The sequence below is a fragment of the Protopterus annectens genome, chromosome 9.part0, assembly GCF_019279795.1.
Source record: "Protopterus annectens isolate FY-2018-M chromosome 9.part0, PAN1.0, whole genome shotgun sequence".
NCBI classification, from domain to species: Eukaryota; Metazoa; Chordata; order Ceratodontiformes; family Protopteridae; genus Protopterus; species Protopterus annectens.
In genome coordinates this window covers 1,172,347,049-1,172,359,371 of record NC_056743.1, presented here as the reverse complement: position 1 = coordinate 1,172,359,371, position 12,323 = coordinate 1,172,347,049, and the positions used below count along the sequence as shown (strand labels likewise).

General features: G+C 43.9%; 1 protein-coding gene across 1 annotated transcript in view; it reads left to right on the top strand.

The window, feature by feature from the left end:
• PATL1 (PAT1 homolog 1, processing body mRNA decay factor) overlaps positions 1–12,323 on the top strand; it is a 1,960,792-nt gene that overhangs the window by 1,208,080 nt on the left and 740,389 nt on the right. The window contains exon 11 of the mRNA XM_044084059.1: positions 8,163–8,289. Within this exon, the coding sequence (XP_043939994.1) occupies positions 8,163–8,289 (127 nt within the window). The remainder of the gene's footprint in view (positions 1–8,162; positions 8,290–12,323) is intronic.

Here is a 12,323-nt window from a genome sequence, read left to right as displayed (position 1 = left end):
AACTGATTCTTAGGGGCCTTCTTAAGCCGGAGGGCTCTCCGGCTAAGTCGGCTCCGTCAAAATCAGTTAAATCTTCCAAGGCCCAGGCTTCTGTGTCTAAGCCTGCGGCCTCGGCTCCGACTTCGTTCGAGTCGAGATCGCTCGGCTGGAGCCGATTCTGGCTTAACAGCCTTCGGCACCGATGGCTATCGGTGCCGATCTGCATCGACCACTTGTGTCGGCTCCGATCGGTTCCGACACCCATGTGGCTGGCATCGGTGTCGGCTCCGATCGGCTCCGACACCGTTACTTTGGTGGCTGTATCGGCTCCGGCTGGAGCCGATACATCGAGGCTTCCTGTCGGCTCTGAGAAGTCGGCTCCGACAGGATCTATAGTATCGGTTCCGATGGCTCATTCCAGGAAGAGGTCGAGGTCTCCTTCCTTGGAGCCGATACTTTCGGCTCCGGCTTCACCTCTTCTTTCGGAACGGAGCCATCGGAGCCGATCTTCAAGGTCATCCAGACTGTCAGATCATGACCTAGAGAGAGTGGTCAGTAGATTACTTAAGTCACAGGTACTGGCCCAAATGTTACATAGTCCGTCTCAACAGACGACTGTTGGTCCACACCCCGTTACAGTTCCTCCTTCAACTCTACCCTAGAGCTTGGAGTTGGAGTCTTCGGGAATGGTTACTGCTACGGCTGGAGGATGGATACCCCTTCTGTTCCTTCAGCCTCTACTCTTATCTCCTCTTGAGACCTTCCTTAGAGGGATTCGGTGGTCGGGCTTCCATGGTCTCCTCCGAGGGGGTGAGTGGCATCGGACCCTTGTCCGAACCCGCTCTTCCCCTTGGAGCCTCGGCCTTGGTGAGCTCGGCTCCGACATCTGCCTCGGAGACTTCCCTTCGGTGGTCCCTGGGTTCCTAGCTCTTGGAGCGGGTTCTCTCGGACCTGCCTGGGAGGGGAGCATTCGAGGTGATGAAGAGTGTACTGGCCACTGGTATCAGTCAGCAGTCTGTTCCCGTAGCTCCTCCCTCTATAGTACCTGTTGACATCTCTGCCACTTCTCTTGCTACAGGACCCAGAGATCCTCCGCCTCAGGTTTCCCCATTGGGAATTTCCCCCTCTTCCGAGGATTCTCCTGATGTTTCGGGAGATCCTCCTAGGAAGAGGACTTGTAAGAGGAAGCATGTAGACTCCCCGAGTCTGTCACCGGATACTGACTTTGATGAGTCAGAGGGATCCCTAGATCCCCTCTGAGGATGTCTCCTTCTCAGACATCCTAGAACTCCTGAAACAGAGGGAAACTGGCCCACCAACAATCCCTCTGAGGATGAGTCAGTATACCTAGAGGCGTTTGGATCTCGGCCCTCCACCTCCTGGGTGTCTCCGCCTTCGACCCCCTTATGCAGGTTATTGCAAAGGCGTGGGCAGCTCCTGACTCTGTAGAGCCAGTCCCTAGGAGGCCTTCAAAATTTATCACTGCCCGTGTGACAAGCAATTCCTCACTAAGGGTGTCCCCGCTGATGCCATGGTGGTGGCTGCGGCCACCAAAAAGGAACTTGCAGATCCTTCCGTGCCCGTCCATCCTCCTAATAAGGACTCTAGGACCATGGATAGGTACGGTAAGCGGATGTTTTCCTCAGCGACCTTTGCTATGCGTTCGCTGAATTACCTTTGTCACTTCACCAGACTCCAGAGGGATATCCTTAAGGAGCTGGGTGAGGTAGTTCAGGATCCTACAGCTGCAGGGGCTCAAGAAAAAATTGCTTCGCAGCTAGGAACCCTCAATTCCGTTGCAAACTCCTCCATGCGGCTAATATCTTATGCTGCGGATGGAGCGAGTAGAGCCGCAGGTACAGGTGTGGCTCTTAGACGCCAAGCCTGGATGCGGCTATGTGATTTTGCGGATCCCTTTAAGGCGTCCTTCACAAATTCTCCCTTTGATGGGTCAGCTTTGTTTGGCCCTCAGGTGAAGGAAACCTTTACCAGGTGCGATCAGGATGGCAAGACTCTTTCTGCTGTTGGAGTCCGTTTTTCCACCCCTTCTAGACCTTATCCCAAAGGACAGAAAGGTGGGAAAATGTGGTTCCGTAAATCCCAAGGAGTCACGCCGGATTCACGTGGTCAGTTTACCCCTAGAGGCAGAGGGGGTAACAACAACAGACGCCGCTCTAGAGGCAGAGGGGGTCCGAAAAACCAGGGAAACAGGGAGCCTCTCTCTGACAAGCCCTTTCAGCATCCCTGAGGTGTTGCCTGGCTGTCCCTCCTTGGAGGCAGTCGGGGGAAGATTATCACTGTACCCAGAAGCCTGGCATTCCCTCACTCAAGACAGATGGGTACAGTCGATCATATCCAAGGGTTACATAATTCCTTTCGAGGAAAGTCCCTTCCCTCAAGTTCCCTTCCAGATGTACCACCGGTCTAAGGGAAATTGCAGAGTTAGAAGTCTCAAAACTACTGCAAAAAGAGCCATTCAGCCAGTTACAATAGACCATTCAGAGCCGGAATCTACTCAAGGTTCTTTTGGTCCCCAAAAGACGGGAGACTGGAGACCAATATTGGATCTCAGCAGACTCAACAAGTCTGTCAGGAAGACAAGATTCCGAATGGTCACTCTTCAATCAATTCTGCCCTTCTTACAGAAGGACAACTGGATGTGCTCAATAGTTCTTCAGGATGCGTACTATCACATCAAAATTCACAGACGCTCCAGGAGATTTCTCCGCTTTCGGCTGGGGTCCAGTCATTTCCAGTTCAGAGCCCTGCCCTTTGGTCTCACTACAGCCCCCAGAGTGTTCACCAAATGCATGGCAGTGGTCACGGCTCACCTGAGACGTCAAGGATTCCAGGTGTTTCCGTATCTCGACGACTGGCTCCTGTCAGCCACCACCAGGCATCAGCTTATACAAGCCAGGATTACACAATAAACCTTTGTTCTCATTTGGGCATCTCAATCAACTTCGAAAAGTCATCCTTATCGCCCTGCCAGTCTATTACCTTCATAGGCGCAAACTTAAACACTGTTCGGATGTCAGCTACCCTTACAGATCAAAGAGTTTCAGACATTCAGAGTCATGTCAGGATCATTCTGGCCAGCAAGAAAGTACAGGCCAGAATGGTTCTAAAGGTATTAGGTCTCATGGCTGCGGCCATTACTCTTCTTCCTGGCTCGATTCTACATGCGCCTTCTTCAGTGGATGCTGTTCACACAATGGTCATACCAGCAACTTCCAATGCGTCACCAGATTCTGGTGACACAGACATGCAAAGAGCATCTTGCTTGGTGGATCACATCGCCTCAGGTTCACCAAGGCAGGTACTTTGTACCCCATCCCGATAGCCACTGTCACCACGGATGCCTCCCTGATCGGGTGGGGGTCATTATCAGGGCAGGATGGTTCATGGGACGTGGCAGCCGTTCGAGTACCATCTGCACATAAATGTCCTGGAGATGAGAGCAGTGCTTTTAACGTTGCAAGCCCTCAACGACTTTCTTCCCGTAGGGACAATTGCAGTCCACACAGACAACATGTCTGTAGTTTGGTATATCAACAAACAGGGCGGAACCAAGTCCTACCCTTGTGTCGAAGCGCTCAGACTATGGCAATGGGCGATCTCCTCTCATCGGTTTCTGGTAGCAACGCATATCCCTGGGAAAACCAACATTGTAGCGGACAGATTGAGCAGAGCTATTCTCATGCCTCACGAGTGGTCTCTCAAGCAATCTATAGCGGAAGAGATTTTTCTGGAATGGGGTCGTCCATGTTGCGATCTTTTGCTACTCCCCAAAACAGCAAATGTCCAGACTTCTTCAGCCTCTTCCCTCTATCAGGCCATCCCCAGAGACGCTCTGACCCAGGATTGGCCCCAGGGACTTCTTTATGCCTTCCCTCCATTTCCTCTGATCCCTCAGGTGATCCAGAAAGCTACCGTTTGAGAGCCAAATTGATTCTCATTGCCCCTTACTGGCCTCGACAAGTTTGGTTCCGTTCCTCCATCATCACCTTTTGGTGCAGCCGTGGCATCTGGACCCAGTGCCAGATCTTCTGATTCACCAATCGGGTCAGCTGCACCGGTCAATCCCTTCTCTCAACCTCACAGCATGGTTGCTCCACTTCCTTCCTTAGCCAGGCTTCCTTTGATCTCTAACCCAGTTAGAGACATCATAGTAACCGCTAAAATCCTCTACCAGGAGGATTTATACAAGCAAATGGAAACGTTTCTCTTATTGGGCTAAGGCCCAGAATATTGATCCTTTTACTGCCCCTGTTCAGGCAGTCCTGGACTTCTTAGCGGAGATTTTTCATGCAGGCTCCTCTTCTTCCACAGTCAGAGTTCAATTGGCTGCTATTTCCAATTTTCATGTCGGGATAGCAGATCATAATATTATGTCCCATAGGCTCTGCAGGGCCTTCTTGAAAGGAATTTTCCTGCTAAAGCCTCCAATCAGGAATCCTCCTCCTCAGTGGGATCTAAATTTAGTGCTGACATCCTTGATTCTTCCCCTTCGAGCCAGCTGTTTCTTGTTCCCTGAAATATCTTTCTTGGAAAACTTTATTCCTAGTGGCTATTACATCTGCCAGGAGGGTGTCTGAACTTCATGCTCTTTCGGTTCGACCCCCCTATTTGGTTTTTCATAAAGACAGAGTATCTTTGAGAACTAATCCAACCTTTTTACCTAAGGTCGCTTCAAAGAACAATTTGAATCAATCCATTGATCTCCCTGTATTTTTCCATAACTATTCAGATAGAGCTGAACAAAAGCTACATTATCTTGATGTCCACCATCAACTTAGGTATTATTTGGACAGAACAAAAAAATTTAGAAAATCTGATCAACTTTTTGTTTCCTATGCGGATAATAAAAAAGGCCTTCCTGTTTCTAAAGTGACCTTGTCCAGATGGCTTTCTTCGGTCATCTCTGAAATTTATACGCTCAGGGGAAAACAGCTGTGCTCAAAACCTAAAGCACATTCAACTAGGAGCTTAGCTACTTCTACAGCTTTTCAAGCTAGACTTCCTTTGGACACTATTTGTGCAGCGGCCACTTGGGCCACTCCTCACACTTTTGTTTCCCATTACAAATTGGACTTGGCCTCCAGGGACAGAGCCAGTTTTGGCTCTACAGTCCTCAAGAGTTTGTTCCATTGAGCCACCCAGGATAGAGGTGCTAGGACGCGGTCCCATCAAGCAAGAATGAAGGCGAGATTGACAACTTAACATTAAGAAGTTATGTACCTACCATAACGTTCCATGTTAGTTGTCTTCTCGCCTTCTTTCTTGCGACCCTCCCTCCTTCCCCCTGGCCTGGACAGACCTTGTTATAAGAAACTGTTATGCTGAAGACCATTCAGACCTGGTCCTTCTTCCATCTGTAAATTTTCTTTCTTCCTTTGGGAAGTATTTTATGCTTGGTGCTATTGCCCTTTGTCAGCAAACGAGATCTGGGTACTTACCGCCTTGCATCATGGGATATGGGGCTGCCTCGAGCTGGTAAAAGTGACTCTCGAGCTTAGCAAGTGCCGAGTCGGAGCCGAGGGATCGGCTCCGAACCCATCAAGCAAGAAAGAAGGCGAGAGAAGACAACTAACATGGAACGTTATGGTAGGTACATAACTTCTTATTATACTAGATGGTGTTTCCAGCAATCTGCCAGGGGAATGTTGCATATGTGAGAAAATTCCTAGAAATCTTTGGAGTGATGACATCCGTGATTCTCTGTTTACCACTGCTCTGTCTTCACATGATAAAAATTCAATGGTAGATCTGAAATTGTTGGATGGAGCACCTTCTTTCCATGGCTTCCCTATTACCAGTGCCTCCCTTCATCAGATGAGAATTGCAGTGATGTATAAATCTGTTTATCAGTCTAGGCACCACCATCCCCACACTAGTACATTCTATCCAGACAGATTCATCCAACTTCACATAGGAAGCTGTGTCAATAGGGATGCAAGTGCTGGCCATATTGGGACCCAAGAGCACACTGAAGCACATTAGTCTTCATGTGATGTTGGCAGTATTTCATACCTTGAAATTCATTCACCACCTTTGGACTGTGGGTCTCGTCTGGTGGCTATGGATATAACCACAGTGATGTGGTATCTCAACAAACTGGAGGATGAGTGCTTACCGTCTGTTTTGATTGGCAGTGATAGTCTGAGAGTGGGACTTCTTAGTGTGCTCTGTAACTTCAGACATGATACATCCCTTCAGAACAGAACGTTGTGGCAGACAGACTGAGCAGATCCTGAGCAGACAGACAGGAGTGATAGCTGAAGACTGTGTTCCAGGATGTAGACCAAATGTGAGGAATGCCTATAATAGATCTGTTCCACCTCCTTTCAAAGCAAACAGCTGGAGAAATTCTGTTCCAGACATTCCTTCAGCCATGCTTAGAGGACAGACGCATTCTTGATGCGCTTCGTGTTTCACTGTTACAGTCATTACATTTGGGTTATCTGCTTGCAGGTAGCCCTCAGTCATCCTGATTAACAAAGTCATGGGTCCTGCGTCGGTTGCTGTCCCTTCTTCCATGACGTCGGGTCGTCAGGGGTATAAAATATGCAGCCGACGCCATTACATCAGTTTTTCTTGCCCAAGATGTCAGGTGCCCCCCTAATGGGAAGCAATTAAATATAAAAGTACAATGATATACCTCCAACAAAAAAGCAAATACACCAAAAAGGCTTTTAAGCATAGTAAAGGAAAGTAGAGGTATAGCCCAAAGAAGTTAGGGGGATGGAGGGAGGAAAACCAGGGCAGCAACAGTGAATACACTCGAACATCTACATTTATGGTAAGTGTACACAACTGTACTATGTTCTTCATGTTTCACTGTTGCAGTCATTACATTTGGGTAGATTCCCAAAGCTATGGTTGGGAGGAGGAGGAATTAGGACCAGCTATAAGGCCCTGCAAGACTGCAGTGGCAAAGCCAGCTCTGGATTTAGAGAAAATTGGCAAATGATAATGCTTGGTCAGTGTATGCACAGAACTCCAGGTAGCAGCTTTTGGGACATTTGTTGCTATTAGGAGGGTAAAACTTCAATATTTGAAGATGTACATAGTTTTGTGCGTTAGTATTAAATTAATAGGTTTTGTGGGGGGGGGTATGTTTTGAGGCTTTCAGTAAAACAAAGTTGTGTAAGATGTGACATAGGCTCTAATGGAATTGACAGACAACTGTATAAAAGTTCAACCGGCCAGTGTATGCATCTAGCACAGAAGCTGGAACTGGACATATAACAAAAAGGTGTTCTCCATAAAAGGTGGGAATAATAGCTTTAATACAGTGATGCTTTCTGTAATGTCTTTAAATATCAATCGTCTTACAGATAAATACAGAAAGAATGGTGAACTATATTAAAAATGTAGAGTGAAAAAATCTGTGTTACATGAGGCTGGGATTGTCCTAGCTGATGACTTAAGTATGAGAGAAGTATAGGCATAGACTTCCTTTCTTGTATCAGTATGAATGGGATGGTGTTATCAGTGGCGGACAGTGCCAGCTAATGGCTGATGAAAAATTGGGAGCCAAATACTGACTTTGTTGCTAGGAGAAGCTCAGAATTTCTGATATGTTGCAAGAGTCTTCTGAAGGTCAGGGGTCAGGTTAAGTATGTTACTACTATGGGTCTGTATTACATAATCAAAACGTAATTTAATCAAACGGCACTTGCATCAAAAATGCAATTTAGAATTCGCTCTTTTGGGAGGGCTGTGCCCCCCACCACACACACACACACACACACACCCTGGTGATTATATATACCAAATCTGAGATTGCACTACAGTAAGGAAAGGGCAATTTTTCCAGTCTTCACTGAATCGCGATCTTATTATAAACAGCTCGATGAACAGCATTTCAGTGTAGAATCTCATTCAATTAAATTACTTTTCGATAATGTAGTATAGGCCCACAATTATTTGTCTTTGAGAATTTTTTTTCTTCATCTGTTACTTTTGTTTCAGTAGCATTTCCCCCAATGTGTTTAATTGTTGCATTTAGTTACTTTGCTCACATACTTCAGCTTTCTGAATTGACTTTTTCAGTTTTCTTAGTCAGTTGCATTGTATTCTTTCCACTATATTTGCCATACCAGTCATAACATGTTTCTGCTTGCACTTATGTATGCTGTTTTATGTCATTTGTAGTTCTCCTTTTGTCTGTTTTGCAGCACTATTTTGAAAAGCTAGAGAAGAACTCATCCTCACCAAATGCCAGTGGAGATGGTGGCCCCAAGAAAGAACACACTAAACTAATAACTCCTCAAGTGGCAAGACAGGATCACACATACACACCTGGTAATGTCAGCATTTCTTTTTACATATGAGCATTAGGGGACAGGAGGCCATTGGCATGAAAAGTGAGTTTGAGAATGTGTAGTTCAGATATTCAATGTAGGGATTACTGCTTTGGTATGATTTTTCATCACTGGGAATTACCTGGAAGTGATTTTTTGCTTTGCAATCTGACTTCAGGAGCACCATAAATGTCACTGAGTGGAGCTTGAGCTCCCAGTTTAGTGCAGGATAACAGTTGATGCTTGGTTGAAAGGAAGAATAGTTGGATTAATTTTTATTTGTTTTGCCTGAAAATGCAGTTTATCCTTGTTTTTGTCAGTCTCTTTTTGGCAACTTTCAGGGAATAATTACTCAGTTTTGTGAGTCTTTTTTCAAATACCTAATTTCTCAGCTAGGTTTATGGATAGTTTTAATATTGCTTGAATTTGTTTTTGTGTGGATTACCCTTTCCCAAGGTCAGTAATATCTTCACAATTTCTGCAGAAGAGCACTTCCACTAAAATTATACCATTTACACCTTTTTCCTCTTTTGTTTACTGAAAAACAACCAGGTCTCCAACTGTGAGCAATGTGCAGCATTTCATAAAAAGATGCTGCTTTGGTAGGACCTAGTTTTGAAGGCTTTCATCAGCACAAAAAATGTAATTGTGTTGGGGCAATAAATGTTTGCTGCTTGGAGGAGGGGAATGGCATTTCACTGCTAGCCTAAAGACAGTCTACTAGAAAGGAGAGGAGACTCAGAAAAATGGACAAGTATTTAAAAAAATTGGTGGTTAAGGGGCCAGCAGAAGCAAGTTACTGTAGCGACCTTGCCAGCAGTGGATTAGTTGAACAATCTTCATTTGACCCAAGTCCCACATCCATCTTTTATTACATCGTTGTCCTTCCTGACTGTTGAAGGCAGATAATAGCAGTTGATGTCTTATAGCTGGCTTGGGACTGTCAATGAAATAATCTACATCTTCAAACTGGTGCTGGCTTCCATGTGCTCACAGTTGTTTTTTTCTTCAAAACTTTAGCAAAATGTCTGCAATGTCATCATAGGAGGTACCCTTCATTAGATCGCTATTGCAGTGACCAATCCTGCCAGTGATATTTGATGTCCAGCCAGTTTACAAAGCTTCAGAATTCTTCCTTGTCCTTCTTCAGCATGAGAATACACACCAGTATTAGAGGGGCTTATGGGCTTGCCAAAAATCATAACATGTTTACATTGTGTACACTTAAGCAGAGTCTCATTAGTTCATTGGTGTTAGTATTGGCATTTGGCTTCACCTACAAGTTCAAGCAGGTAAGTATCCTTGTTGGGGGGAGCCCTCTTTTTCCTTTTTAGAAAAACATTGTAAGAATTACTTACGTCTTTCATGAAGGGCAAATGTTCTTGTGGTAGGCAAATTCCTTATAAGGACAATCATACCATCTGTGTTTTTTGCTTAAGTGAAAACCATGACATTAATTCTTTCCAAATTTGTCTTTTCTTTATAATTGACACTCTGAGAAATAGTTAAAAACACATTATTTTGGTTTTAACACCTTTATTGAATTATTGCACAAATTATGGGCAGTCATGCATTGTCTGTTCTATGATCAAAGTGAACTTGTCTCCATCCATCTGCTTTTCACTGTACTTGTATTGAGCATAAAGTATGTCTGAGAACTGCTTCTGTGAACGCTAGCATAGCAACATTACCAAAGGAACTTCTACAGCTGAATTGCACCTTCAGTTGCTTAAATACTTTAGTACCTTCAGTTAAATTCAGTGAAAGGCAGTTTCCAAGAATCAAACTAAACTTAATTGTTTTCCGTCACTTTTGCATTGGTGTGCCTGCATCAGTGTTTTCTGTACTGTAGTGTTAAAACTGCTGGAGGTACACCCCCACCCACAGGCCTTGTACTGCTAAGGGTGAAGCTAAAGTAACACTTTTTTTTTTACCCTAGCAGTGTAAAATTTCCTTTGAAAGGCAGTAAAAGCCCTTAACAGTAAAATAAATGTCACCCACAACAGGAATTTAGAGTTCAAAGACCTTATCTTTGTATCCATAAACATTCTACCTCACTGATTGTATTGTATTTGATGGTTAACCTTCTTTGGGGTCTGGGGTAACTGCAGTCCCTTGAAGTACCTGATTCGTCCCGTCCCCCCATCTCACTTCATCTTAGTTGTTCTCCAACTACGTTTGCCTTTGTGGCTCCAAATTCAGAATCACTTCTCTTTTCCATGACCCAAGTGAACTCCTCTCCATCCAGCTGCTTCAATCTACTGTGAGGCACATTGGATTCATGAATTTTTTTAATAGAAATGGTCTATTGTAAATGTTGATTGCTGTACTAATACATTAGCTACCAATATTCTTACCTTCACAGACTAAGTCCTTCCCAACTTATAGTTTTCATAAGTGCATAAATCAAGTTTGGGCCTTGTTCCATTCTGCTGTCGCTCCACCTTGGCTTCACTTCACAACCCTACCCTACCCCTAGTTCCCATCCACCCCCAATACAGCTGCATTTATACTATCCAGGCACACCCAGTCAGTAGTACTGAATCCTTCCCATCCAACATAAACACATAGCCCTTTATATTTCATCATCAGTTAGCTCTCTCTTACTAATCACTCCTAGCTGTAGCTCAGCCTTTTATCACTACTTCCTTGTTACTTCCAGTGTATCTTTAACCACTGACTGTTTTTCACACCTCTTACATACTTACTATCTATTCCATCATCAGACATATATTACTTGGACAAGCCACAATTTCTGTCCCAAAAATTAGGTAACAAGAACAGTATGAATTGCTTAACTATAGACTTGAGTCTACTACTGCTATGCCTTAGCCACCTCACCTGTTAACAAAGGTACCAGATTCACACAATCACCTCCCCAAGTATGTACCTACCAGATAAAACTACCCTACTTAAAGTTAATATCATAATAACAGCCAACATCTATCAGGACACGCTACATCTCTGGTTCAAACTTAAACAACTCAATATACCCTCATGTAAACTTAAAATGTCATCCCTTGCTAGAACAACACTAAAAAAAAGTCTAAAAAGACTCATCCAGCGCACATCAATCCTAACCAGTGGTAATATTCAGTCTAATCCAGGCCCAACAGAACTCATTTCAAAAGAAAACAGTCAATAGTACTGAAAAAAGTCAAACAGCACCTTATCCATGTAACAGTAGTCAGCTAGTTTGCATTGCTCTAAATGCTAGAAGTATTTGTAATACAAATCACAAAACTCCTGCTAAGCTGTTCAAAAACCTAGTATCCTAGCCATAACAGAAACATTGCTTCAACCAAATATTAGCAACACCGAAAGATTACCACCATACTGTGACATAATTAGGAATGACCAAACTATAGGGAAAGGCGGTGATGTAACAATAATGTATACCCAAACTGTCTCAGCCTTATCCCCTGTAACACCCCCATACCACAATTCAGTAACACATAGCTTATTACTTTCCTCAAACTAAAACACAAATCTGTATCATTATCTTATTTATTCCCACAGGCAATGTTATCACCATAATAGAAGACATTCTACACTGGACCTCAGCTTCCATCCCTCATGAAATAGTCATACTAGGAGATGTTAATATTAATTGGCTTGACCTTATATCTAGCATAAATCTTTTTGGATACAAACAGTTGATACAAACTCCAACATACTTTAGCAAAACTCAAATTCCATACTAGATTGGATCTTGGTATCTGATCCCAATAAATTTACCTCATTATATCCCCTTATTCACAATCTCTGTCTTTATCCAGTTGTCACCCACAAAATCCTAAAAAACGGCAAACTGTAAAATCTATTCATAATACAATTTTTTAATCTTCACACATTCAACAAAATCCTGTCCCTCAGTAAACTGGATTACACTAAGAAATATCACACTAGATGCTGTGGAGAAATTTAATTCAATATTTCTTAACACCTTAAATGAAACAGTACCTTCCAAAAGTAAAAGAATAAAAACAAGAGATGCACCTTGATTAACACTACAAGGAGACTAATGAAAACTAG